Source organism: Echinops telfairi, unplaced genomic scaffold (genome assembly GCF_000313985.2).
Source record: "Echinops telfairi isolate 266 unplaced genomic scaffold, ASM31398v2 ScPeMD7_70;HRSCAF=299, whole genome shotgun sequence".
In the NCBI taxonomy this organism is placed as follows: Eukaryota; Metazoa; Chordata; class Mammalia; order Afrosoricida; family Tenrecidae; genus Echinops; species Echinops telfairi.
In genome coordinates, this window is record NW_022103968.1 from 27,885,908 (window position 1) to 27,913,718 (window position 27,811).

Consider the following 27,811-nt stretch of genomic DNA (forward strand, 5'->3'; position numbering starts at 1 on the left):
AAAAAAAATAAAATAAAATCACTGGAAAAAAAAAAAAAAAAAAAGATTGGACACTAGGTTTTACTAAAATTTGAAACCCAAGAAATTAAGCAAGAACTCAGGGCACTAAGGAAAGGAACGACTACAAAGTGAAAATCTTGCCATGGGGAGAGAAGGTAACCTGGAAATTTACACGTGTGTTTTTGAAGAGGGCTTATCGTCAGTGTGATTTTGAAGGCCTATGTTACTCTTGAAGAAAACAGAGTGAGGTGGGAGAAGAGATGGGAAGAAACCAGCTAAGCACTGGCTCACAAAACATTTGGTGACCTTGATATTTTTTTACTGTATTACCTTGTTGCCAATTTATGATGGTTAAGTTCCACACCAACAAATAGAACATTTGCCGACAAGTAATATGCCAGTACGATGTGGTTGCAAGGTTACTACTGCTGCTCTATTCCAATATACTCTAGGAATTCTACGGCAAATTTAAAATTAACTTTCAAGTAGTTTTCTCCCCTATACAAAGGATGTTCACTCATCTAGCCATGACAATAACCATGCTTATTGAGAAAAAAGAAAAAAACACAGTAAAACTACCTACCCGTTGTCCAGGTGAAAAAGAATGAGAGCAACTAACTTCACCGACTAAATGGAGAAGAACAAAGGTCAGGTAATAGGCCTGTTAGAGAAATGAATAAAATTAATTTCCAGATTTAGGACTTGTGATTTAGGGGAGAAACTTAAGGAAGGTATCAAATGGCAGTACAATTGAGGTCATGGAAAATGTTTTCTAGCTAACAAAGCTGTCACCCCAGTTTACATGTAGGAATGTTGTCCCAGGAGCCTCAAGGATTTGCTAGGGTTAAACCAACTGGCAAGTGGGAAGAATGCAAGCATTTACTCTAGGCTTTCTGATTTCTATGTCAAGCATATTCTTTTTATCATCCAAGGCTACAAAACAATACTCCCAGTATTAAAGTATTAACAACCATCCTTTAAATCAGGGGTCCTCAAACTTTTTAAACAGGGGGCCAGTTCACTGTCCCTCAGACCCATTGGAGGGCTGGACTATAGTTTAAAAAAAAACCATGAACAAATTCCTATGCACACTGAACATACCTTATTTTGAAGTAAAAAACAAAAAAGGCAAAAAAAACCGGCCGGCCCGATAAATGCCCGCAGCGGGCCACATGTGGCCCACAGGCCGTAGTTTAAGGACCCCTGCTTTAAATGATCAACACTCAAGTTTAAGAATGTCAGAGTATCAATAAATAAGTACATTCAATTTATAATCCATTTGCTAGAATATACGTAGTCTTTAAGTCAGAAATATCTGCGCCATTGCAGCCTGTCCAGTAAGACAGCAGGTGTCAGTTGTGCTCATATGTACTCTTCAGGTCTTCTAGGCCGGATACCTACCTGCTTTTCAAGTTCCAAATGGAGACTCTCATCAATGGTGCCATTTGGTTGTTCAGCCCTTTTCTTCAAGACCATTTTCTTTAACAAATGAGAAGGCTTCATTTGCACAAGATAGTGATGTAGAACTGTTATCTATCAAGAAACAGAAAAACACATTAAGCAGTGCTAGCCAACACAGTGGCTGTGTCTAGGCTACTTTTCTTATTTTTGCTTGTCACAGCGACTGTATTTGTGGAGCAAGGGTGGGGGGAGGGGACCCAGGGGGATGACAGACCCGCAACTGGGGAGAGACTGGGACCCCCTAGAACTCCTCTCTCTCATCCTCGCCATCCACAGACTCTGTGCCCACTTCTTCGTATCCTTTGCAAGGGCAGCCAGGTCCTCTCGGGCCTCGGAGAACTCTCCTTCCTCCATGCCCTCGCCCACGTACCAGTGCACAAATGGCTGCTTGACGTATATCAAGTCAAACTTGTGGTCAAGGTGGGCCCAGGCCTTGGCGATGCCTGTGGTATTGCTTAGCATGCAAGGCTGTACCTTGGCCAGGTTTCCTCCTGGTATCACTGTCAGGGGCTGGCAGTTGATGCCCACCTTGAAACCCGTGGGGCACCAGTCCACAAACTGGATGGTGTGCTTTGTCTTGATGGTGGCGATGGCCGTGTTCACGTCCTTGGGCACCACGTCCCCACGGTAAAGCATGCAGCAGGCCATGTACTTGCCGTGGCGAGGGTCACACATGACCATCTGGTTGGCAGGTTCGAAGCAGGCGTTGGTGATCTTGGCCACAGAGAGCTGCTCGTGGTAGGCCTTCTTGGCCGAGATGATGGCTGAGTAGGTCACCAGGTTGGTCTGGGACTCGGTCAGGTCCACGTTGAGCGCACCATCGAAGCACAGGGAGGTGGTGATGGAGGACACGATCTGGCCGATGAGCCGGTTGAGGTTGGTGTAGGTGGGGCGCTCGATGTCCAGGTTGCGACGGCAGATGTCATAGATGGCCTCGTTGTCCACCATGAAGGCGCAGTCCGAGTGCTCCAGGGTGGTATAGGTGGTCAGGATGGAGTTGTAGGGCTCTACCACGGCTGTGGACACTTGCGGGGTGGGGTAGATGGCAAACTCCAGCTTGGACTTCTTGCCGTAGTCCACCGAGAGCCACTCCATCAGCAGGGAGGTGAAGCCCTAGCCGGTACCACCCCCAAAGGTGTGGAAGATCAGGAAGCCCTGAAGCCCGGTGCACTGGTCTGTCAGTTTTCGGATCCGCTACAGCACCAGGTTGATGATCTCCTTCCCCACAGTGTAGTGGCCATGGGCATAGTTGTTGGCAACATCTTCCTTGCCAGTGATCAGCTGCTCGGGGTGGAAGAGCTGCCTATAAATGCTCGTTCTTACCCCATCTATGACAGTGGGCTCCAGGTCCACAAAGACAGCCCAGGGCACGTGCTTGCCAGCGCCAGTCTCGCTGAAGGTGTTGAAGGAATCGTCACCACTCCCCAGGGTCTTATTGCTGCACATGGTGCCATTGGGCTCCATGTTGTGCTCCAGGCAGTAGAGCTCCCAAAAGGCATTGCCCATCTGCACCCTGGCCTGGCCCACGTGGATGGAAATACACTCACGCGTGGTTTTTCCGATTGGCAAAGCTCGGTGACTACAGACAGGCTACAAATCTCCAGTAACACCAGAAATCCCTAGGCTACTTTTTGCAGTGTGTTACATTCCTTAATTCTGCCCCTTTAGCTTTCCTTTAGTGCAATGATAGCAATTTCAATTGCTTAAACGGGATTTTAAGTTTAAGACTTGTGGACATTAAGACATAACCATTGGTTTCTCCCCTGGTAGAGCAAAGAAGAGTGAAGAAAATCAATGACACGGGAAGATTTGTGTATATGACGCTGAGATGAGAAGAACTAGATGGTGCCTGATTACCACTACTGATCCCTCTGAAAGTCATCCCAACAGGTGGTTTTGGCAAGTGGGGGGGGAACTGGAAGCACAGGGAATCTAGGACAGATGAACCCCTCAGGACCAGCGGTGTGGGGAGCGCTGGAGGGAAGGGGGGGGGGGGGTAGAAAGGGAGGGAGAGAATGTGGACTAAAATTCAAAACATAAAGAAAGGCTAGAGTTACTGGCCAGATAAAGAGTGGAAACCTGGTGCATAAGCAAATGTGGTGAAGAAAGCTGATGGTGCCTGGCTATCAAAAGATATAGCGTCTGGGGTCTTAAAGGCTTGAAGATAAACAAGCAGCCATCTAGCTGAGAATCAACAAAGTTCACATAGAAGAAGCACACCAGCCTCTGTGATCACGAGGAGCCGAAGGGATCAGTTATTAGGCATTAAAGAACAAAAATCCTATCATTGAGAATGAGGGGAAGTGTGGAGTGGGGACCCAAAGCCCACCTGCAAGCAACTGGACATCCCCTGCAGAAGGGTCGCAGGGAGGAGACAAGCCAGTCAGGGTGCAGTGTAGCAACGATGACATACACAACTTTCCTCTAGTTCTTTAATGTTTCCTCCCCCCACTATCATGATCCCAATTCTACCTTACAAATCCGACTAGACCAGAGAATGTATACCGGTACAGATAAGAGCTGGAAACACAGGGAATACAGGACAGATGAACCTCTCAGGATCAGTGATAAGAGTGGCATACTGGGAGGGTGGAGGGAAGGTGGTGTAGAAAGGGGAAACTGATTACAAGGATCTAATATAACCTCTTCCCTGGGGGATGGACAACAGAAAAGTGGGTGAAGGGAGATGTTGAACATTGTAAGACACGACAAAATAATAATAATTTATAAAGTATCAAGGGGGGGAGGGGAAAATGAGGAGCTGATACCAAGGGCTCAAGTAGAAAGCAAATGTTTTCAGAATGATGATGGCAACAAATGTACAAATGTGCTTGATACAATGGATGTATGTATGGATTGTGGTAAGAATTGTATAAGCCCCCAATAAAATGATTTTTTTAAAAAGAGTGGAAACCTGGAGACTACAGCCCTTAGACACCCACTAGGCCTGGAACCTAACTCACCTTGTGACTCAACTTTCAGCCAAATAATAGATACTTGTCTAGAGGTGAACCATAATACCAGGTTATACATTTTTTAGAACAATCTAACAAACTAGACCAACAGAGCACCGTCTGTCCAGGAATAAGGGTCAGAAGGCAAGAAATAAGGAGGAGGAACAGGAAGGAAGAATGAACAGAAATGGTAAGCACAGGGAGGAAGTAAGAAGAGTGTTGTTACAAAGCAGGGATTGCAATCAATGTCACAAAATAGAATGTGTATGAATTGTTGAACAGAAAGTAATCTGCTCAGTAAACCACCACAGGCTCAAGAGTCATCTCTTGAGCAAAATCCAGCAGAGTCCCCATCAACCAGTCTCCATAATAGCACCTCCTGCATACTCGCTTCTATCACTTTAACCCTTATACCATACCACAACAGGTGGCTTGTATTTTTAAATTGGAGTTTATATCTAATTTGCATTTTTATCCCTAGGGCCTAGCAGAACACCTTGTATTGAACTGCAATTGAAACAAAACATAGGGGGACATTCAGACCAGGCTCGGGTTAGTTTTCAAATCTGAGTAAGGATAACCTCATGAGTGTTGAAACGTAGAGATGAGCAGAACTCCCGAGACAATGGCCTTTAGTCAACCTTCAGGTCTAGAAACGAACTCACCCCCAGGGCTCAATTTTCAGCCCAACAAGTGGTTTATAAGGGAAACAACATTTGTGAGATAAGAACACATCAGAACAATCAACCATTTGAGATCAAAAGGGCAATATTTTTACACAAAGACCAAGTTCAGAAGGTTAGAAAAGGTGTGGAAACAGAAAGCACAGGGAGGAAGTAGGATAAGTGAGTTTACATCAAAGGGATTGTAATCAATGAGATGAAAAAAATGTGTATGAATTGAATGTAAAAGTAATGATCTGCTCTGGCAACCTTCACAGAATTGACCATAAAAAGTCACCCAAAAAACCTTCAGGATACATTCATATGTATGACGTATTCCTTACTGAAAGGTAATCACATTTATGCTCTCAGATTTAGACTTTTTAATATTAAAACCAGGTACGAGATGCAATTCATGTACAATAGTTCTGTGATTTCTAATCTTGTGATAAGATGATTAAAAGTGAAGAACTGAATCAATTTGGTAAATAATATCGCTTCATATTGGTAGGATTTTCACATTATGACTTTCCCAGAAGTCTCTGTACATTAATTCCATTGTAGGAGGCAGGAGGGTAAGGCAGACGGTAGGGCAGGGTTTCCATTTCAGAGATGAAGATTTGATCTTGGTAGTTGCGTACTGTGCTGGAGATGAGATAAATAGTAGTATCTCTGAGAGTTGAACTCTAACTCTAGGGCTTCTGACTTAGGTCCCATCAGTTTTCCCTCAAATTAAACTACCTCTCCCCATTTATTAAAAGAAAAGAAAAATGCATTTGTACCTGCAGGTTACTGGCATTAGGGATATCTTCCTGCTTCTCTTCCAAAAGTTTTGAAATAATCACCAGACTAAGGCACTGTCTCAGTTGCCTGGAATTACAATGTAAAAATATTTAAAATATATTGTAATCAATACTTCCAAGAATTATTCCAGTTCCTCTAATTGGAACACACAGCAAGTGTTTTAAGAAGAGTGCAAAAAAAAAAAAGATAAACTTTAAGTGAACACTAAACGCCCCCCCCAAAAAAAAATCATGTAAAATACTTGTACATAATATTAGGCAGAGTTGCCTGACATTCGGGGAAAACATTAAGGATTTTTTAATCTTTGATCCAGCTGGTTTACTGATAGAAGAAAAAAAAAGAAAAGATTTTATTGCTATAATTTCTTTTTTACTAAAACAAAAGGGTGCTAATTCATTTATTTTCATGGTATATATCATCTATATTAAATTTCCAGATCAACTACAAATTTTAAATGTAAGGTTATTACACAGTGACCTAAGATAAGTATCAAATTCAGCTCTCGATGCCCTTTCCCACAAGTGAACATGAAAAAAGGACTCTGAACATCCAAGGAACAATGACGGAAAACAAAGGCTCCTGAAACATTTCATGACCACAACACTAAAGCTCCTCAATGTTTAACCTCACTTTTCAATACCTTCCACGTGATGTCCAGTTAGGAACCAACTGTACCAACCACAGGAGGTTGTGGGGATGACTGGAGAGGTCATTTATGGCTTCGCAGAGTTCAGGCACCTGAAAATAAAGAGAGCAAGATTTCTTTTCAAAAGGGTCAGTGGCGTCAAACATTTAATGGATCACCTAATACCCCTTCTTGTACTGCCTGGTATTATAAAAACGAACTTTGTTTTAATAAAGGTGTAAAGTTTAGCACCTGTTGGAATGTATAGATTATGTTTTATCTTAAATTCTGAAACAAATGCATCAGGATTTCATTTGATGAAATACTATTACATATATATACTTAACTAATCCATCTTGGAAGAACAGAGTGATCTCAGTACAGGTATCAGCTTCCTAATCTGTATAATATGAATTGGACAAGATCACGGATGTTCCTGATCTGGAATTTATTGCACTTTAGGAATCCCCACTGAAATGCAGTGAATTATTTAAAATGGTTCTTCTAGCCACACTCTTACACCCACCAAAGACTTTGTTTTTCTTCCTGGGTCTGGGTACGAAGGTGGGGGAAGATACTGATTGGGTTATGATTCTGCGGTGAGTGATTGTTAAAAACCGGCCATCTCAGAATCAGGAAGGAAGGAACCTCACTACCACTAGGGAAAAAAGAGTCACGTAGGAAGCAAGCCCTTTGAATCCTGAGATCCCTGTATAATGAATCTCTGATCCAGGACAATGTCTTTACCACCGGAGGACAGACAGAGGTGCAGGAAAAGCAGAACCAGGAGCCAGAGCAAGAGGCAAAGTGGTGGACTTCCCAGCCCACAGAGCAAGTAAAGCTGAGTACTTTTGGACAGGAGGCTAATTTGTAGAGGTACCTCTGAGCACTGAATTGGAGGAAATGGAGCAAGTGCTTTTGGGTCGAGACTTATAGTAGAGTAGCATGCACTTTGGGCATTTGTTAGCAGCCCTATAAGAGCTTTGTGACATTGCCCAAGCTGGGCAGAGGCCAGGCCAAGAAGCTGAGGGCCGGAGTCAGGGTTGCCTGCAAGCAGGGCACAAAAGAAACTATTGTCTACACACGCCTCACATGAATAAGCCCCGTGATTATGAGCATCACCTGTGAGCTCTGTGTGGTCACAGCAATGAACTACTGAACCCAGCTAAAGAGCAGAGTGCCTTGGGAAGGAGGGCACTCCTTCAGGGCAACACTGATGTACAGTTTGATTTTCCTTCCTCCAAGTGAAGCCAGAAGAAATCAGTTCCCACCCCCATATACTTTTCATTTTCTAACACACTATTTTAGTATTTAACAACAACAACAACAACAACAACAACAACAAACAGCTTGGCTTCAAAATAATCCAGAGGGTTCAAGTCTTAAGACGGGGGTAACAGATACTCAAGAAGGACATGTTGAAACTGTGTGATGGGAACCTTGGGATTCATTAATATCTTTCTACATCTGCACGTTTGAAATTATCTACCAAAAAAGGTTGAAAGAAACATTTTTAAAAAGGTCTAAAACAAATTACATACACATTTACTTTCAATATGGCTAGAGAACTCACTGCCATCAGGTCAATGCCAACTCATAGTGACCCTACAGGACAGGGTAGAACTGGCCCTGTGAGTTTCTGACTGTAATTGTTTACCAGAGTACAAAGCCCTGTCTTTCGCTCTCAAATTGTTGGTGTATATAAGCTTGATTCCATCATCTCAGTGAGATCGCTGCTCAAATGTTACTTCAGAAAGGCCTTCTCTGACCACATGATCTGAAACAACAGTGTCTCTGCACAGCCACTCTCCAGACCGTGTGGGGCTTTGTTTTTTTTGCAGTGTATATCTCGACCTGACATGGTATTATAATACATACATAGTTGATTAACATATAACGCAGCCTGAAGAGAAAGCCCCATGAGGATACGGACTGGTTACTTTCCACAGCTGTATCTCTAGTACCCTTACATGAAAGCTAGTCCTATAGTAAATCCCTCAAAACATGTTTTTGATGCAGAAACAGCTGCAGCTTTAGAAAAGACTCCGTTACCATAAATGTAAACAATCCCGTCTCAAACAGAGTTCTTTTCTCAGTTCATTTTTCATCTGGCAAAGCTCTCGCTGAGTTTAGAAATAGCATTAATTCTCCATGCCCCATGAAAGTCAAATTATGATGCCACAAATAAAACCAGCACAAGCTTTAAGTAACATTACCTTTGTGTTCCAATCTCTGATGTTTTTCATCAGGTTTATCATGAGGCTTTGAAAGTCCACCAGAGGAATCTGCTTCAGCTGCTTTTCCAAACTCATTTTACACAACATTAAAATCAGCAACATTATTTCACGGTCCTGGTAACCTTCTGGATATATAGATGTACACAGGCCTAGAAACTTTAACAAACGCATATACAAAACAACTTTAGGCGATGAAGAGTTTTCATTACAAAAGGTTTTGACTAAAGATGTCAAAGAGATCTATATAATAAAGCAAAGCACCAGATGTTCAGGAAAAAAGGCAAGGAATACAATTGTGTTAAAAGCGGAATTATCTGGGAGGAGTACTTTCTCCATTTACAAGATTTTCCTTTTAAGAGTTCAGTGTTACTGATTTGATTCAGCCCTTAAGCATGCTTTCACACGTTATACTCTGCAGTAGCATTTCCATTCTAGGCAGGGCACAGTCTGCTACTTTAAAACATTTTCAAGTACGTAAGCCCCCGGACCACTAAAAAGTAATAATTTTTTTCTTCATGCATCCTATGTTAGAAAGTGATTTCTAAGATTGATCTGAAAAACACACAAATGAGTTTCTCCCTACCTTAACCACATTCACAATGTTGGTTTCGGGAAGAGTTGAAAAAATTGGCTCATCAGACGACTCCTCAGTCCTTTTCCCTGCTGATGTCCCCTGTGTTTCAAAACTTCTGAAAAGTGAAATAAAGATGAAATTATGTTTTGATAAATGTATAACTAGTGAAACTCCCTCACTGCCCCCACCCCAAGTTCCTTGCCTCCCATTGGAGGCAAACACTGATCTGATTTCTTTCCTGATGGTTAGTTTTCACTGGATGGTTACTTTTTATATGGCACTCTTACTGCTCTTGGTGTCAGAGCTATCTAGATGCTGCCTAACTAAAAAGAGCTCACACTACTACTTAGCTGAAGCCTCTAGACACTGCCATGGCAATACAGAAACCAAATTCTAGGCACGTACAAATGACTGTTCACCAAGAGACTCATGAACTTGACTTTCAAGAGATAGACGATATCTTTAGTTTTTCAAAACATACTATGTTTATGTAGTTAAAAAACAACCAGAAGACATCAAAGGGGGGGTATACTGTGAATAATTTCCCTCCAATCTGGCTCTTAAACCACTCATCCTTCTCATTCACTCCCCTCCCCAATTAATCACTGCAAGTTTTTGCCCTTACATTGGAATTTTATATACACACAAAACAAATACATACACTTCCCATCTGTATTGTACAAACGGTAGCACACTATATAACCTCTTTTGTACTTTTTTCCTACTTAATAATATACCTCAGAAATTCTTCCATAACTACATGGAGAGAATTTGATTTTTGTTTTACATACCTGTTTAGGATTCTATCTTGTCCTTAGTTGTATAATCTCAGTCAATTTATCTTTTCTGTGCCTATCTCACTTGTAAAATGGGTCTGAAAATACCATCTAATAGTTACAGTGACTATTACCATATGTACTCAAGTATAAGCGGAGGCACCTAACTTTACCACAAAAACTGCATCAAAAATGTGCTGAAAAACTCGACTTATACACGAGTATATACAGTGAGTAATGTGCTGTATGTTAAGCCCTCAGTGTCTAGCATATAGTAAGCACTATATAGGATGATGATTGTTAATGTACCATGATTTATTTTAACCAGTTCCCTACAGAATCTTTTGCTTTGATGAAAAACATGCTTCATCAAGTGAAGGAGGAAACATTTTGGTGGGTAGCTACTGAGAAAGGAGGAATGGGATTAGCACGAGGCTCATGTGGAGGAATGGAGGCAGATCCATTTGGTTAGAACAAGAGCGAGGGTAGAATGGAAAATAGATCAGAGTCAAATGGTTGTCTTAAAAACAAATTTTGGAAAATAAGCAAATGTGGTGAAGAAAGCTGATGGTGCCCAGCTATCAAAAGATACAGGTCTGGGGTCTTAAAAGCTTGAAGGTAAACAAGCGGCCATCTAACTCAAAAGCAACAAAGGCTACTTGGAAGAAGCACACCAGCCTGTGGGATCATGAGGTGTCGAAGGGATTGGGTATCAGGCATCTAAGAAAAAAATATCATAGTGAATGAAGGGGGGAGTGGAGACCCGAAGCCCATTTGTAGGCCACTGGACATCCCCTTATAGAAGGGTCTCAGGGAGGAGATGAGCCAGTCAGGGTGCAGTGTAGCAACGATGAAACATACAGCTTTCCTCTAGTTCTTTAATGTTTCCTCCCCCCCACTATCATGATCCCAATTCTACCTTACAAATTCGACTAGACCAGAGAATGTATACCGGTACAGATAAGAGCTGGAAACACAGAGAATCCAGGACAGATGAACCCTTCAGGACCAGTGGTGAGAGTGACGATACTGGAAGGGTAGAGGGAGGGTGGGTTGGAAAGGGAGAACCGATTACAAGGGTCTACATGTGACCTCCTCCCTAGGGGACAGACAACAGAAAAGTGGGTGAAGGGAGACGTTGGACAGGGCAAGATATGACAAAATAATAATTTATAAGTTATCAAGGGTTCATGAGGGAGGGGGGAAGGAGGAGGGAGGGGAAAGAATGAGGAGCTGATGCCAGGGGCTTAGGTGGAGAGCAAATGTTCTGAGAATGATGAGGGCAATGAATGTACAAATGTGCTTTACACAATTGATGTGTGTATGGGTTGTGATAAGTTGTATGAGCCCCTAATAAAGTGATTTAAAGAAACAGAACAAACAAACTTTGAGGATAGGGAGCAGAGAGGTTCAAGGCTGTGCTGTCATCCAAAGGCTCTCCCAACAAGCATCTTGGAGGTTAAAAGATCCTGAAGGAAAAGATTTTTTTTTCAGGCTCAAAATGAAAAGGGGGCAGTGGGAATGAAAAGGAAATAACAGTTGTGAGGTAGAGGAGGAAGAGCACAGGGAAGCAGACCTTGTGGGACACAGAATCTGAAAAGGTCAGGATGCACCCGTTGTGGTCAAGGGGATTCTGACCCACAGCCACTCTTTAGGACAACAGCACTACCCTATAGAGGTTCCAAGACTGTAACTCTTTTACAGGAGCATGCTCACAAAATTCAGAAGATGGAAACAACCTAAAGGCCCATGAGTTGAATGGATAAAGAATCTCTGATATTTGCAGACTGGACTACTATGCTTCAATAATAAACAATGACAAAACCATGAAACACTGCATTACATGGACATTATGCTGAATGAAATTAATCAATCACAAAAAGACAAATATTAGACTATTGATCTAAAGGAAAAAAACAAGACAAAGCCTTTCATGCCAAAGGGAACAGACTTTGGAGATTGCCAAGAGTTGGTGAGGGTGGGGTGGGGGGTGGACGGTAGAGGGCAAGAGAGGGAAGATAAACCAACAGGTTAGAGTGCCAATGGACATTAACTGGGGTGAAATGGAAAATGGTAATTCCCCCCAAAAGAGAAAAGAAATCAAGGAGTACAAAGGGTAAACTACTGTGGGGTTTGATTAGTAGTTTAAACTATGGAATACAAAGTTGATGATGTGAAATGTAAATCCCCACCTAATTTTCAACTTAAAAAATTGTTAAAAATATCTCTGGGAGCAGACTGTCTTCCATGGGATTAGGTTGTAACAGGACTCAAATTCTGAGCCTGTGTAACTAGCACAATAAAGGTCAAAAAAAGAATTCAACTACTCTCTCTCAATATCCAAGCTCTATTTGAATATTTAAACAACCTGCAAGCATCTCTATCTCAAAACTACCGTTGAGACAGAACATTCATGTACAGGGATACCTCATTTTATTGTCCTTCACAGACAGTACTTCAAGCTAGGCTTCAGTGTCACATTTGTCACACTTTTTATAATACCACCGAATACTTAGATTACAGAATAAACACAACTTTTATGTGCACTGGAAAACCAACAAGTTGGAGCGGCTCATTTTTGTGTGTTAATTGCTTTATTGCAGTGGTCTGGTTGAGTAGCTGTAATAGATCCAGTGTCTGTCTGTCTCAAAATGGGTAACCAGATGTGAAACCGGAGGAAAGGATTGAATCTTGTCACATCTCAACAGGATCCAATCTCATGCTTATGTTTGTTTGTTTTATTCACTCCTTCACTCTAACCTCGTCACCCACTATATAGCCATATTGGCCCCTGCTACCGGCTCCTTGTTCCAGTCACCAGATCTCTGGCAGCTCTTCAATTAGTAATTAACCAATAAAAAAATTATTTTGCTAAATATGGTTTCCATCTGTTATGTGCCTTACTGAAATCATTTTTTTTAAGTCATTAAGTTCACTGAGATGACACATAAAAACAAAAACTCAAATCTCTTAGATAGAAAAAGTCAAAAGCAAAATCACTACTATTGGGTCAATTTTGACTCATAATGATTCTATAATGACAGGGTGGAACTGTCCCTGTGGGTTTTGGAGACTAACATTGGATTGGAGTAGAAAGCCTGTGGAGTGGCTGGTGGTTCTGAACTGCTGCCCTTGTAGTTAGCAACCCAACACAAATGTTACATCACTAGGGCTCCTTTTAGATATAAGCATATAAAAAAGTACCACTCTCTCGTGAGTTCACTGGAGCCACTGGGTGGTAGATGGTTAACATGCCCAGCTGCTATCCAAAAGGTTGGAGTTCACTCAGAGCACCTCGGAAGAAAGGCCTGGTGATCTACTATGGACAAATCGGCCTTGAAAATTCTATAGAACAGAACACAGTTCTATTCTGACATAGAAGACGTCACCATGAACAGTTGACTTGTTAATCGATTTTAGTGAATGCAGTTATGTTAAATAATTAAGTCACTGGTATTTTATTTCAAGTGATTTATTGTGATTTGGGGGAAAGTTTATAGCATGAGTGGTTTGATATTTGTATTTTGTTTTGTGACATGGACTGCAAGCCTTATCAGCCCATGTTTCTGTTTCCACTTGTCCTTCAGTTCTATCCCCTCTTCATGCCTTCCTGGGCAAACACTGCCTTTCTGATCTTGTATGGTTGACAGATAGCCTATCGTTCGGGCAGAAGTTGAACCACTGGGGTGAGTTCGATTCCAGGGAAGATGGGTATCTGAGGGTCAAACGTTTGGGGGTTTCGGATCAGTAAATTTGTTTTGAATTTTGTTGCACATTTTTCTCCTAAAAGTAGTTGGTATTTTAAATGTTTATATAAAGCAGAAATCTCTAAAATTTTAGCCTCCTTTGTATAGGCAGGTAAGAATATTTAGGGGCTATGGCTGGGGGTTTTGGATAGGGTAGAAAATCATTATTTTTTCCTATTTAAATTGATGAGTACTTTTATGGATTCCAGGTTTTAGTTCATGCATCAAACTACCTTCTCTTCTCCAAAGATTACAAGAAAATTCTGAGTTTGTTCCAAAATGAAACCTGAAACTGCTTTGTTTGGTAACAAGGGCTCCAGCAGAGGACCACTTGTCAGGCTTGTGCAGGAGCACCAGACAGTGCAGTGTGCTGTAGCTATGGGTCGGACAGACTCGATGGTACCAACCACCACCAGTTTGCTCTCTGTGACAGGATCAGACTTACCATCTTTCTATTACTCATTTTAGTAGAATGTATGAGTTTTCCTTCTCTGACAGGTTTCTGTTCTATACAGGGTCTAGCTTTTCTGTATTTTATGGTCTTACTAGATACATTTAAATATTTGATCTAGCTATAAATTTGAGGTAGATTCCATTTTTTCCCTGATGGCCTTCCAGTTATGCCGATAACAGATTCGGAACAGTCCACTTTCCTGCTTCATTGTTTTTGAAATGCTCCCTTTCCCACAGACTACTTTTATGTATTTCAGTTACTTTAGATTCATTTTATATTAATGATGGAATTTTGTATCTCTGTACCTGTACTATACTGTTTTAATACCTGCAAAGGCCAGTCCTATTCCATAACTTGTTTTCCACAGGTACTTTAGAATCAGCTGTTTCATCCCAATTGCTTTAGTTTGTTCCCTCCCCTAACCCTAAAATCTCGTTTCCATTTCTAATTAGAACTTGATTAAAAGCACAGTCTACCTTACACAGCTCTAATAATTTGCCGAATTTTCCTATTTGAAACGACAGCCTGCTTTTCCATTTCTTAAGTTCTTTTTGGTACCTTCTCTCACTGCCAAAGAGTCAATGTGAACTCATGGTAAGCCTGAAGGGCAGGGTAGATTGTAACTCTGTATGGGAGAAGGAAGCCTCATCTTTCTCCCAGTTTTGTCCCTTAGTGATGTTTTTCTCTTTCACACACACAGTTTTAGATCATTCTCATATATTTCAACTTTTTTCCTTGCTGTTATAAATGGAGTCTTTTCTTTCAGAATATCTTAGCTATAGTTCATATATCTAAATTTCTTTTCAGTAATTTTGTACCTAGGCACCCTTACCAAATTCTCTTGTCATAATTTTTCAGTTGACTCTTAGGTTCCTGTGTATATATTAATAGTTCTGCAAATGACAACTCTTTAACCAACTCCTTTCCAATTTTTATAACTTTTTCTTCTTTCTAATTTCTTTGGCCTATTCCTCCAAAATAATGTTAAATAACAAAGATGATTTTTGGAATATTTTATGGAATATTTCTATTATTTGTTAAACATGATGATAAGTCTTGATCAATATAGAATTTATTAAGGTAACTAATTAATAGATAAACACAAAACCACTGCCGTTGAGTTACTTCTACCTCAGATATCTGATGATCTCTAAGACTATAAATCTTTACAGGAGCAGATAGCCTCATTGCTCTCTCACGGAGCAGACGGTGGGTTTGAACTGCCAGCGTTGTGGTTGGCAAACCCAACAATTAACCCACAGTGCCAGTAGGGGCTCCTTTAAATTAACCATTACAAATGCTTTTTGGAGTTAATGAGATATCAAAATATTTCTGCATCTTGGATTATTTTGAAAACAGACTCAATCAATTGTTTAGGTAAAAGAATATTTATCAAAACATTATTATAACAGCAAAAACTTAGAAAAACCTGCTGCCTACAGGAATCAGTGGAATAAATTAAGGTGAATATAATGAGACTCATGACATTTGGAGTGTCATTACAAAGCATGCAAGTGAAAAAGTACTTAAAGTGTTACATTGTTAGTTATAAGACTATAAGTAGCACAATCTTACTTAAAAAAAAAAAATACATACGCTCAGAAGAAAAGACTATACACACTCCAGATGTTAACAGTGGGTTATCTCTACACGGAAAGAGTACACAGACAATTAACGTGTAATCTTTCTAAATTTCTTAAATGAACAGCTATTATCTTTGTAATAACAAAAGATATAATCTTAGAAGATCAATCATTAATTTGTCTTCACTATTTTAACAAGAGCAAAAATACTGTTTTGCCACATGCACGTCCAGGTATAAAATGTTACTACGTCATGTACAGGCCCCTCAGTGGAGAAGTTCTACGCTGCAACACTCGGGGTTGCTGTGAGTCACAATCGGCTAGACTGCAACCACCACCAGCGAGTACTTACTACACCACAGGAAAGTAATAAGTAGGATACACCAATCAACACCTCATGTCAAGTTGGTGCTACTGTTAGCATTAAAAAAATACTCTACATTAACATATTCACCAGAGCCTAAAACCAAACATTTTATTATTGATGTATAAGGGAAGACATAATCTTGACCACGGTGGTCACACAAGTTTATTGGTTAACATATACACACACAAATCAGTGCCTAAAAAACTGGTGGGAAAATAAAATCAAATAAAAAACTGGTGAAACCTGTTGTCAGTTTGACCCTACAGTTGTTCGAAAGAGCTGGTGCTCGAGGCAGACAATTCCGTGACACTGATAACATTCGAGCTGTGCATTCTCACCCTTCTTTGCGGAATTCTTTCCACGAACATAAACTCATTCCTCCCTGTTTCCTGCCTAACCTTTTGAGTTGCTGTTGATAAAACTGGTGTGATCTGAAAAAAGTTGGTAGCCAGTATCAATGTCAATTTTTGGATTGCAATACTGTACTACAGTTATACAAGCTGTTACCCCACCGGAGGAAATCGTATATCCAGTATCTCTATATTATGTCTTACAACTGCATGGTACTATACATTATTTAAAAATAAAAAGGTTTTCTTAAAAAAACAACAACGGATGCTATAATGACCATGTTCTGTTTAGCATATATGGTTGACCCTAGAATAACGTAGAAGGTGGGGATTTAAGGGTACTGTCGCCCTGGAACAGTAGAAAATCCACATATAATTTCTGACTTGCCAAAAACTTAACCACTATTGATCGGTCAACTTACTGATAACATGAACAGTAGATTTAACACATATTTGGTATGACCTATGTATTATATACTACATCGACAGAAAAACTGCAATTTCAATACAAAATAAAAAGCTATTTCAAAAACCATTTTCATGCATTTTCCTTTTGAATAACGGTCCTCACATTGATTCATTTCTCTTGAAATGGTAGACAAACACGGCTGCAGACCTCAATCTACAATACATATTAAGCAATTCAAGTCTTTCTTGTAATATCATGACTTTTCTGCTTCTTGAGAACATTTCCAGCATCACTAGGGGCATTTCAGAGTTCCATGATGTTATTCAACACTTATATTATACTAAACATGATACATGAGAATTTTGAGGTCATGTTTTACTGCTACATATAATTACTGCTCATGTACAGGTGATTAACATCACATAGCATTTTAAAGAAAATCCATGTTTAAGTGGACCCACAATGTTCAAACCTGTCTTGTTCAAGGGTCAACTGCACAGAGATAATATCCTGAGAACTCCCAAGATCTTAAAATTTGTTTTGAAGTGCTACACATGACTATAACAAATTGCTTTCAGAGATTCAGTAACAGTATGCTGTAGCTGCCACGTAAAAATTACCTTAATATTCTTCACTCCTTATTAATCGAGTAGCAAATATTAAGTTCCTGGCTATATCCAATAAGAGTCTAAAAACCACTGGCCATATTTATAGTTTTTCTATATACACCAGAAAGGAAAATATGGTTATGTCAAAATGAGATTTTATACAATTTGAAAAATCTGATTATTCTAACAAGTACTGACCAAAAAACTGTTCAATAACTATATATAGTGAAAACTGCGTATGATTCTGGTTTTGGTAAAACACAAAAATATATGCATAGAAAAATGGCTGGAATAAAATAACAAAATGTTAACAGTGTTTTTCTTTAAGTGATAGGAGATGATGATACAGTCTTTATGTATTTCAAAATTTCCCTAATTAGTCTATATTAATATTATAGTCAGAATACAAGTAATACAAAACAATCCACTTGAATCTATTAAGATTGTTAGAATGTAGCATTTCCTTTGCAGAAATATCTTAAGTATTAGAGATACTGTGCTAACGTATGAAGAAAAACTTACACTAGACTGGCTTCATTAAAGTCTGGCTGCAGATTCTCAAGAGGAAACAAAGACCTGAAATCAATTCCCATGTTGAAAAACACAGCTGCTATATCAGCTAATGATGGGATCCAGGGCCAAGCTGGTGAGTCACTGAAGATATCTAGTTAAAAGAGAAGAGATTTTAATCCAGGGTTGGAGCCCACACACTTGCAGTTTCAAAGTGATAATTGCATGTGAAACCTGAGCTATTAGAATGCTTTTCTAGAACTGACAGCTGCAAGCAATATACTAATAGTACAGTTAGGAATCATGCATTTCCACATAAAAGTGAAGGAAGTGACATTTATGAAGAAAACCCAAACTCACAGCCACAAGGTCAATTCTGATTCATAGTAACCCGGTAACACAGAGTAGAACTGCCCTTTGGAGTTTCTAAGACTTTACATACTTTCAGGAGCACATTGTCTCACCTTTCTCCAGAGGAGAGACTTGCAGGATCTGAACTGCTGACCTGTGGTTAGCAGTTCAACGCGTACTTAGCCCACTAGGCCACCAGGGCTCCATATGAGAAAACAGTACCGATGAAAGGATATAACTCAGAAGAAATAACAAAGTTTGCAACAACTGGGAATGACAATGTTAAAATCCCAGTTACCACTAACTCAGGAAGATTGTACCATCTTTGGGGCTTTCATATTCCCAGTCCTCAAAATAGGCAACCTGGTAATGCTTATTAAAAGAGCTCTCAAAGGTGAGAACCCAACTGGCACCCTCCTGTGGTGCATGCTTCATTCGCCTCAGCACATTGCCAGAGCAGGCCTCTTGCTAATGAGCCAATTAAAACTGATTAGCTTAATAGGTGAATAAAACTTGCAACTACTATTCACTTGCTCAGCAAAGTCAACCAGGACTTGGGCAAGTATTAAATAAGGGCTGCAACTTGCAAGATTTTAGGCCTTTTTTCTTAAAATTAGAAAAATATAGACAACTCTCCTTTACTGGAGTCTTATTTCATTATTAAAAACGTTCATGACAAAAACAAGGTCAATGTTTTCAAATATACTAAGACCATCAAGACCCCATGTAAACAACAGTAGATACTGTTAATCGCTTACCATTTCGAATTGTTATTTCCATCAATGTACTTAAAATCTGCACAGACACGATGCAGTCTGTATGAACCGACATCATCTGTCAAGAGTAAATCAGTGAAAGGGTGATAGAAGAAAGACAACAGGGACTATTTATTATTTGTCAGGTTCTGTGTTCATTTCATTTAGTACTTACAACTCTAGTTGATCATTACAGGAAATGAACAAATGGGCTCAGGAGATTCGATACCCTGTCCAACAGGGTCGATGAAGAGTTGGAATTTTAATCCAGATCTTATTCTGAAGTCAGGAATCTTGCCATTATAACATGCTGCTGATTTTTACAATTTTCATTTTTAATTAGACAAATACATTAATTGAAACAACTGAAAAATGCCTTTTGAGTATATAATGGGATAGAAACTCCAAAACCATAAAGCAAATGCTGCTAAGGTTTGTTCACAGTAACTCAAAACTCACTGCCACCAAGTGGGTGCAGATTCACAGAGACCTTATAGGACAAGGCTGAACTGAAATTGCAACTCTGTGGGAGTAGAAAGCCCCATCTTTCTCCCACGGAGTGGCTGGTAGTTCCAAACTGCTGACTCCCCAGTTAGTAGTGCAACATGTGGTAAAAGTATTTTTTAAAGTTCCAAATAGGCAAATTAACATGACAATAAACTTTCCAAAAAAAATTTTCAATTATCGATTCCAGATATGCCAATAAAAGAAGGGCAAGATCATTAGGTGACATCAAGATTGGCAAAGAACATTGATAATTAGAAATAGGTTGTCTTCAGCATCGCTAATATATGAGTTTAATGTGAAACCTTTTTAGTAACTTATGCAAACTTATTTACACTTATGCTTTGGTCTAATCAGCCTTTTTATAGAGCGAAATTTAGAGGTGGAACCAGGTAAGACAAATTTTGGGCAACAGAATCTTAAGAAAAAAAACTTAAAGTAATAAAACTGACATTAATTTTAAGGTAGTATTTATAAAGGGAAAAATATTGTTTCTTTATCTTGTGCTTGGGAGTCATAGCATGTAGGGGGTAAGAAACTACTTTCAATCAAAACGATAGCCTGTGTCATTAATGTGACAAACCCCGATGTATAAAATGTTTGCCTATTAAACTCTGCCACTAGGGGGCAGCACAAATCACAAATCTATTGAACACGACAAATTTTGACTAAATCATTTTGGGAAGTGAATCTTAAAAGACGTGCTGTAGCAACACAATAATCTGACATAAGTATGTGTGTGTATTACATAATAAGCATATAAGATAACTGAAGGCATATCAACTGGGACTGAGCTAAATATATCATGATAAAACTTGGTGCCATTAAGTCGATTCCACCCCAAACGACTGTCCTACATGACAAGAGTAGTGCCCCTGTGGGTTTCTGAGACTGTACCTCTTTATCTTGTAGGATGCTGGTGGTTTAGAACCGCTGATTGTGTGGTTAGCAGCTCAATGGATAACTCACTAAATCACCAGAAAAGAACTTAACAGTCCCCTGTTATCCAATATAAACAAGTTGGAAAATAGCATACATTCTGTTTATGTTAAATTATATAGCAATCTATGTACCCAAAGAGAGCCATCTAGAACAATGACCATAATATAACAGACCCTGAAATGTAATGACTTAAAAGGAGGTCTGTTTTCTTTTTTATAGTTCCTTTGCATTTTACTTGAACTTTTTTTTCACCATCAAACAAATTCCCTTTGGAAACAGAACAGGGAAAATAAACAAACAAGCTGCTTTCCTGGTTTACTACACTTAGACATTCGTGACAAAAATTTTAATTTTAATTACATTTTATCAGTTAAATTTGTTGTTAGGTATAGACTCAGATCTGACTCACAGTGACCAGATGTATAACAAAAACACTGTCCAGTCCTGTGCCATCTTCAGTCACTGCTGTGATTGGGCCCATTGCTGTAACCACTGTGTTTCATCATCTTGTTGAGACCTTTCTTTTTTTATTGGTCCCCTATACCCAACATCCTGTTCGTCTTCAGGGACTGTTCCCGCCTGATAAAATGCCCTAAGTATGTAAGGGAAGTTTTGCTATAACCTCCCTGTTAAGGAGCACTACTCTTAAGACATATTTACTCATTCTTGTGGCCATTCTTGGAATTCAATAATAACCAATACCATACTTCAAAGGCACTGATTCTGTATGCACTGTCCCACTTTCATATGCATGAGATGATTGAAAATACCACTAAGAAATTCCTTGAAATTGTACTTTAATGACCAGAGTAGAAACTTTTTTTTACTCCTCTGACTTCAAAATATAACAGCATTCTTTTTTAATTGCTAATACCATCGCTGTTATCATTTAAATGAGTATTATGCTACTTATAATTACAAAGGTATGTATGCTATAAAATCACAGAACAAAAATATCAAAATGTCAAGCTACTACCTCTTGACATGTTCTCCGTTTAGGTCTACACACTTCTGAAGGTGGTGCTTCCATCCCCTTAGCTCTTCCCTAAGGAATGCTGTGCTCTTCTTTTTTGTGTGTGTGTGTGCTCTTCTATTCACACGTCAAAATGGTAGTTTGGGCATTTTCAAGGGACTCAAATCACATTATTTTTCAATGTTGAGTTTGGGAGGGACACACACACCACCCCATCTGTGGGCAAGACCAGGACTCTAGGGTAGACGAGGTAAAGTTTCCCACCGAAATTCTCATAGGGACAACCCTTGCTACCCTTGAAAAATCAGCACGTGTGTTGCTGTGATGAAAAAATTCCTCATTGCAACTTTCATGGCCTTTTGCTCACCAATAGTCTCCAACTTCCTTCATGATATGGCCCTGTGACCATCCCGTGTCCTTTGAGAAAAATCTATCGACAATCTTTTTAAGCTCCCTAGTCTCTATAATCTTCTGAGTTAACCTCTCTGCCTGGATTTAAACTTGGCCAGCACATCCCCTCAGATACCACTGTTCTGATTGGGCCTTTTTCTGAAGGCATCCTAACAAGACTACGACAAGTTTATGACTGAGAGAACTTGTATGCAGCCAGCCACTAATCACTCAGACTTGTTTAAACAAATTTTGTTTGGGGAAAACGCCCCAAAGCAGCAGTATTTTCTGACTTATGAGTAGGAAATGCAGCAGGGGTCAATGATAACCCACCCCCGGCCCCCAACATCTCTCTTACCCGAAATAGCCACTTTAATACAGATATAGGGCACTGGACATTGTGATAAGCAGAAGTCAGGAAGCCTTGTGTTGTCAAAAAAATCTGATCTCTTTTTCCAGATCTGCAAAATACAGTGAGATCAACAGGACTGTTATCTTTAAGAAAACAAAACACTTCTACTACCGTATGTGACAACATCCGAGAGATAAGCAAGTGTATCATTCTCAGACTATGGAGATGGACAGGGCTATAATGTGGATGGCCACTCTCAGCCTCAATCTGATTCAGTCTGTTGGATTGGCTTCAGACTTATATGGTGGGAAAATCTATTTATTGGGAAGGCATCTTCTGTTCTTTGTCAACCTGGGGACAATGTATTTCTTTAAAACTCATGGCACCAGAAACAATGGGAAATTACACACAGAGGGGGATTAAATCAGCTCAGGCACTGTGGCAGAGATTGCTGCCTATACTAAACAGCTATTCTTGCCTGCCTTCTGGGTAACAGAACTAACTTAGGCAGGCATATTGGGTGCCTGGAATAAAAGCACTTCCTAGCCTCCTTTGGCGTTGTGAGTAAACTGCCACGTAGAAACGTTGCCTGGGATTTCTGGGGATCTGAAGGCAAAAGCCCTGCCATCCCTGTGTTGGGGATGATGGAACAGAAACATATGGTGACACCCACACACCAGTCCTGAACTTCCATAGAACTTCCTTCACACCAGAAGGAAATACAGCTTTTCCTTAAATCACAGTGTCATTACATGTATCAATCTTCATCTTAACTAAGAAAAGCATGTGGTATATTAATGTACCTTATGCTGCTTCCTATAATTTTATAGGAGAACACAGAGAATAATTATAATAAAAGGAATAGGAAACTGGATGGGTCATAAAGGAATTAGCCTTTTAGAAGTTATATCAGCTATATGTTTTTTAAGTTTTTGATACAAAAAGGTAAAATGTCTATTTTCCTACTTACTTAAGAATAAGTCTTTCGACAGCAGTTTGGCCGATAAAACCAGAGTCTCTTAAATCCAGCGTATGTTGATTAAAAATTTTTCCAGAATTGAGGAAATTAAATATTTCTTCGCCTGGATGATGATCAGGAATAGCATCGATTGTAACTGAAAATTTTTTTAAAAACTCCCTGAAATTAAAAAAAAAAAGGGGGGGGGGGGAGAAGCATCGATGACCAAATAGTTATACTGCACATTGTTTTATAATTGAAAAATGATTTTTCTTAAATATTACTTTGTGGTTTTGATGAAAGTGCAGCCAGTAAGTTAGGTTCCCCCTTGACAATCTCCAAATGATCGCTGACATTAGCTACCTTGTTCACATCCTATCAACATCCTCCTTAAATGAGTTCTGGTTGTTCCCCTTTCAGTAAGCTAGTTTCCCTGCCCTCTTATCTTTTCATCTTTGCCTTAAATAGTGACCTGTTCAACTAGCAGAGATCTATTTCTGAAGAAAGCGCCGATCTTGTGGGGTAACATCCTTTACTCTATGGATCACTCTACTTTTCCGTTGAGGTGATTCTCAGGGAACAGTTTTGGTTCCAAGTGTGTCTCAAGCCATTAGTTTTCGTCTCTGCTCCCAGATAATCATCAGTCTAGTCATTTTTTAGAATCTGAGAATAAGTATATATATTTTAAACTGCCATTGCGTTGACTCTGATCCAAGAACCCCATGTATGTCAGAGTTGAACTGTGCTCCACTGGGGTTTTGTTTTATTTATTAAACGGATTTTCCATTCGATAATTCATTCTTTTGTTTTGTGACACTGACTGCAATCCACACAACATAGCAACACTCTTTCCACTTCTTCCCTGTGTTTATAGTTTCCATTCATCCTTTTGTCCCTTTCCTTCCGGTTTGCTGATCTTTATTCTTCCTTTAAATCTTATTAACTATGCCTATTGTTAGGCTTGCAGAATGGCTAAGGGCCATAGTCTATGAGGCTCCACCAGTTTCTAGCAGACCAGTAATCTTGGTCTTTATGACTTTTCTCCCCCCAGATACAGGACCTCCTGTTGTGATCCATTTAGAATGACCCGCAGTGATAAGCAGGTACCAGCTAGTTCTTCCTGGTCTCAGGGTGGTGGAACCTGAGGTCACATGGTCCAATAGTACTTTGGACTAATTGTTTCCATGCATCTTTGACTCTTTTTTTACTTTACTTCAGACCTTTAGATGGCTATTCCCAGTCACCACTCATCAAAGAACACTGTCTTTGTGGATTGTGTTATACCAATTGACCTCAGTGTCCCCAAGTGTAAGTTCTGAGCCCCCAGGACCAGTCACGCATTTCCTCGAGGTGCTTGGTTACGGCTGAAGAGGTTTGAGAACTTTGTTCTCTACATGCTTACTCTATCTATGGCTCTCCCTGCAGCACATATATAGATGTAGAAATGTTGTGAAGAACAACTTGTTTAAAAAGGCCAAAGTAATCACAAATTAGTAGACTAAAAACAAAAACTCAACTGTCATGGAGTGAATTTCGACTCATATTGACCCCATGAAGACTGGCATGAAAAAAGGCATTTCTCTCAGTTTTTGCTACTAGTTAATCCAAAAGCCACTGCTTGTGAGAACAGCAGCAACCAAGAGAAAAGACCAAGGACGTAACTGCCTTAACATCTTGCCTTTCTAATCTGTCCAGAGATGGATGGCTAAGATTTATCATATATTACTCACTATGAGTAAAATAACCATTAATGTCCATGTATTTGACAAAACAGCATTAAAAAACTGTAGACACTTAGCAGGATAAACATCGTTAAAACAACCACCTACCTGTGCTCTTCCAGGAGGCCGTCCTCATCGTCTGTACTGTCGTCATCTCCGAGTCTGAGAGGGGACTTAATGCCTCGGCCCTGTCTTATGTCCTCCTGGAGTTGCTTCTGCAGCTCATCTAGCCTGCATATTCAAACAACGCGGGTCAATGCAGCTCACCTTACAAACAGCTCGTCTAGAAGCAGCTCATCATGACTCATATCCGTACATAGGGTCTTTCTCATTAAGAAATACGTAACTTATTTTAGTTCTTCAACATCTACTCAGTGATCAGTCATGTGCCACTGCATAAAATATTTTGAGTATTTCTTTATAGCCTGAATGTCCAGAATTATCTAATTCACTTAGCGAGCTGGGATAGGAAAGTAAAAAAGCAAAGAAAACAACACTCATTTGATTATCTCTTCTAAATTTTGAAGCTCCTTTAATTCCAGAAGTCCAACAACACAGTAAATTAAGCAGACTTTCCAGCAGCAACTACTGTCATCACCGTTACCATCACCTCACAAACAACACCTACAGAAGCCTTACTTTGTTGACAGGTACTGTAAGGACTTTTTATTATGCACTCTTTGAACCTTCAGAGCAAATCCAGGCAGTTTATCATTATCCCATTTTACAGATGAAGATTCAAAGACAGTCTAGCTCCAGAGTCTTTGGCATCGCTTGCCTATTACAGCTTCCTCAGGATTTTAAAATCAAGGTTTTCATGCTCAGTTCTAAATCCATGCTCCCAGCCGCTCCAAGAACAAATAAACCCACGCCCTCATGTCTAAGTCACCTGAGTATGACCGAACCCACTGCCATTGAATTGATCCTGATTTATAGTAATCTGAGTGTAGTACAACATATTAAATAAGCAGGGGAGCAGGGAGGGGAAAATATGAGGAGCGGATGCCAGAGGCTTAGGTGGAGAGCAAATGTTTTGAGAATGAGGGCAATGAATGTACAAATGTGCTAGACACAATGGAAGTATGTATGGATTGTGATAAGAGTTGTATGAGCCCCTAATAAAATGATTAAAAAAAACAAAAAAGAAAAAAAAATTTTTTAAATTAAATAAGCAATTAATATTAACCAATAATCCATACAGGAAAGAATCAATGACTAAATCAAACTAGCACTTCAATGTGTGGTCTGTGGAATATTCAGTTTTCATATCACGGATCAATAAATTGATGAAATGTGAAGATAATTTTATAATGATCTTAAATTATTCAACCTACTGATTAATTCTCTGCCAAATCCTTAGAGTTGGTTATAAGTTTGGAACACACCTATACCAACTTCCATGCACTGCAACCTGCTGAGCTCTGAGAGAAGTTCTCAGACTAGTTTCAAGGCCCTTCTCACCAGCAAGAGCAGTCTCTGAGGAACCACAACATTTCACTAGGGTCAGTATCGAGCCTCAAACTTTCTAATCTGTGTGTGTGTGCAGAGGGTGGGGGAAGGGAGGCAATGAGAGCTATAATTCTTATTACTTTTTTCTTTAAGAGCAGTCTGGTAGAGAAATAGTATGTCTGGGATAAAATGACTCAGCAAAACTCCAAATATTAAAACAAAATTATTTGGATAAAGATGTTTGGTTATCAATTAAATTGGTTTTTCCTCAGAGTGTGCAATACCACCCCTACTCCTGGGGGGTAGGGCAACTCTGAATGATCCAGGGGGCTGCAAAAGCAGATAGAATCCCACATTTTATCATGGATATGCGCTATTGTATAGCTTTTTGATTACCAGGGGGCTGGGAAGGGGGGTAATTTTTTTTCTCTCTCCTGAAATGGGAAATAATTTGAGAAATGGTAGGTCAAATAGTTTGGGAACCTATGAATTAGACACTAGTTGGTGATAAACAGAAAGGAATTTATAGTATCAATTAATATATATCATAGAAACCTGGATCTTCTGATCTAGTTGTATGAGCCAAAAAAGAACACCTCATTCCTAACAAAGCTGGCAGCAGCTGGACATCTTTAAGTGTAGGAACAGAAGGCGCATCCTTCTTTCTCATGACTTATTACAGTAAGTTAAGGGTGCTCCACAGAGAAAAAACTCCAAGGGTCATGGGCTGATAGGGCAGCTGAAAACTTGCTGTCAAAGCTCAATCTGGGACAAAGGAGACTTGGCACAAACATCATGGTGAAGGTAAGGCGCCTGATGCCAACTAACCTCTGAGTGTCTTCCATCTCCTTCACCAGACGCTCTAAAGTATTTGAGTAAGTTCCACTGGGACCACGTTCCTAAAACAAAAACAGTTAGAAATACTTCATAATGTATCTCAGCCGAAGAATTGGGATGCTTTAGGTTATTCAGAGAACTAGATTGTTTTCTATTTTAACCACCTGAGCCAGGCTACCTCTCTTACAGGATAAATTTCACCATCATGCTTTAATTAAATCTAGCGTTTTATTCCGCAGGCAATTCCATTTTGCCATCTCTTAGGAAAGGCACTATTTATGAAATCCTGCTAGGCTTAGTTAGGAGGGACTGATCGCAGATACCCAAGGGCTCAGTGACTACCCTGTATTTACTTTCAAATTCTATTTTAGTGGAATACTTAATTTTTAGCTGTTATCATGGAACATTATCACCTTCCCCACCAACTTTTACAGGCATCTTAGAATCTAATTCAGCCAA

At 39.7% G+C, this 27,811-nt stretch overlaps 1 protein-coding gene and 1 pseudogene across 5 annotated transcripts in view; both read right to left on the minus strand.

Moving 5' to 3' along the window:
• SLF2 (SMC5-SMC6 complex localization factor 2) overlaps window positions 1-27,811 on the minus strand; it is a 53,563-nt gene that overhangs the window by 11,745 nt on the left and 14,007 nt on the right. For 4 of the 5 annotated variants that reach the window (XM_045291297.1, XM_045291296.1, XM_045291299.1 and 1 more), the window contains 12 exons: window positions 27,344-27,414; window positions 25,175-25,297; window positions 23,358-23,525; window positions 22,394-22,496; window positions 19,230-19,305; window positions 18,133-18,274; window positions 9,327-9,432; window positions 8,723-8,899; window positions 6,522-6,619; window positions 5,860-5,947; window positions 1,402-1,533; window positions 584-661 (listed from right to left, as the gene is read on the minus strand). In XM_045291297.1, the coding sequence (XP_045147232.1) occupies window positions 584-661; window positions 1,402-1,533; window positions 5,860-5,947; window positions 6,522-6,619; window positions 8,723-8,899; window positions 9,327-9,432; window positions 18,133-18,274; window positions 19,230-19,305; window positions 22,394-22,496; window positions 23,358-23,525; window positions 25,175-25,297; window positions 27,344-27,414 (1,362 nt within the window). The remainder of the gene's footprint in view (window positions 1-583; window positions 662-1,401; window positions 1,534-5,859; window positions 5,948-6,521; window positions 6,620-8,722; window positions 8,900-9,326; window positions 9,433-18,132; window positions 18,275-19,229; window positions 19,306-22,393; window positions 22,497-23,357; window positions 23,526-25,174; window positions 25,298-27,343; window positions 27,415-27,811) is intronic. The other variant, XM_004700989.2, reaches the window with a different exon arrangement.
• On the minus strand, window positions 1,654-3,030 carry LOC101663282 (annotated as a pseudogene).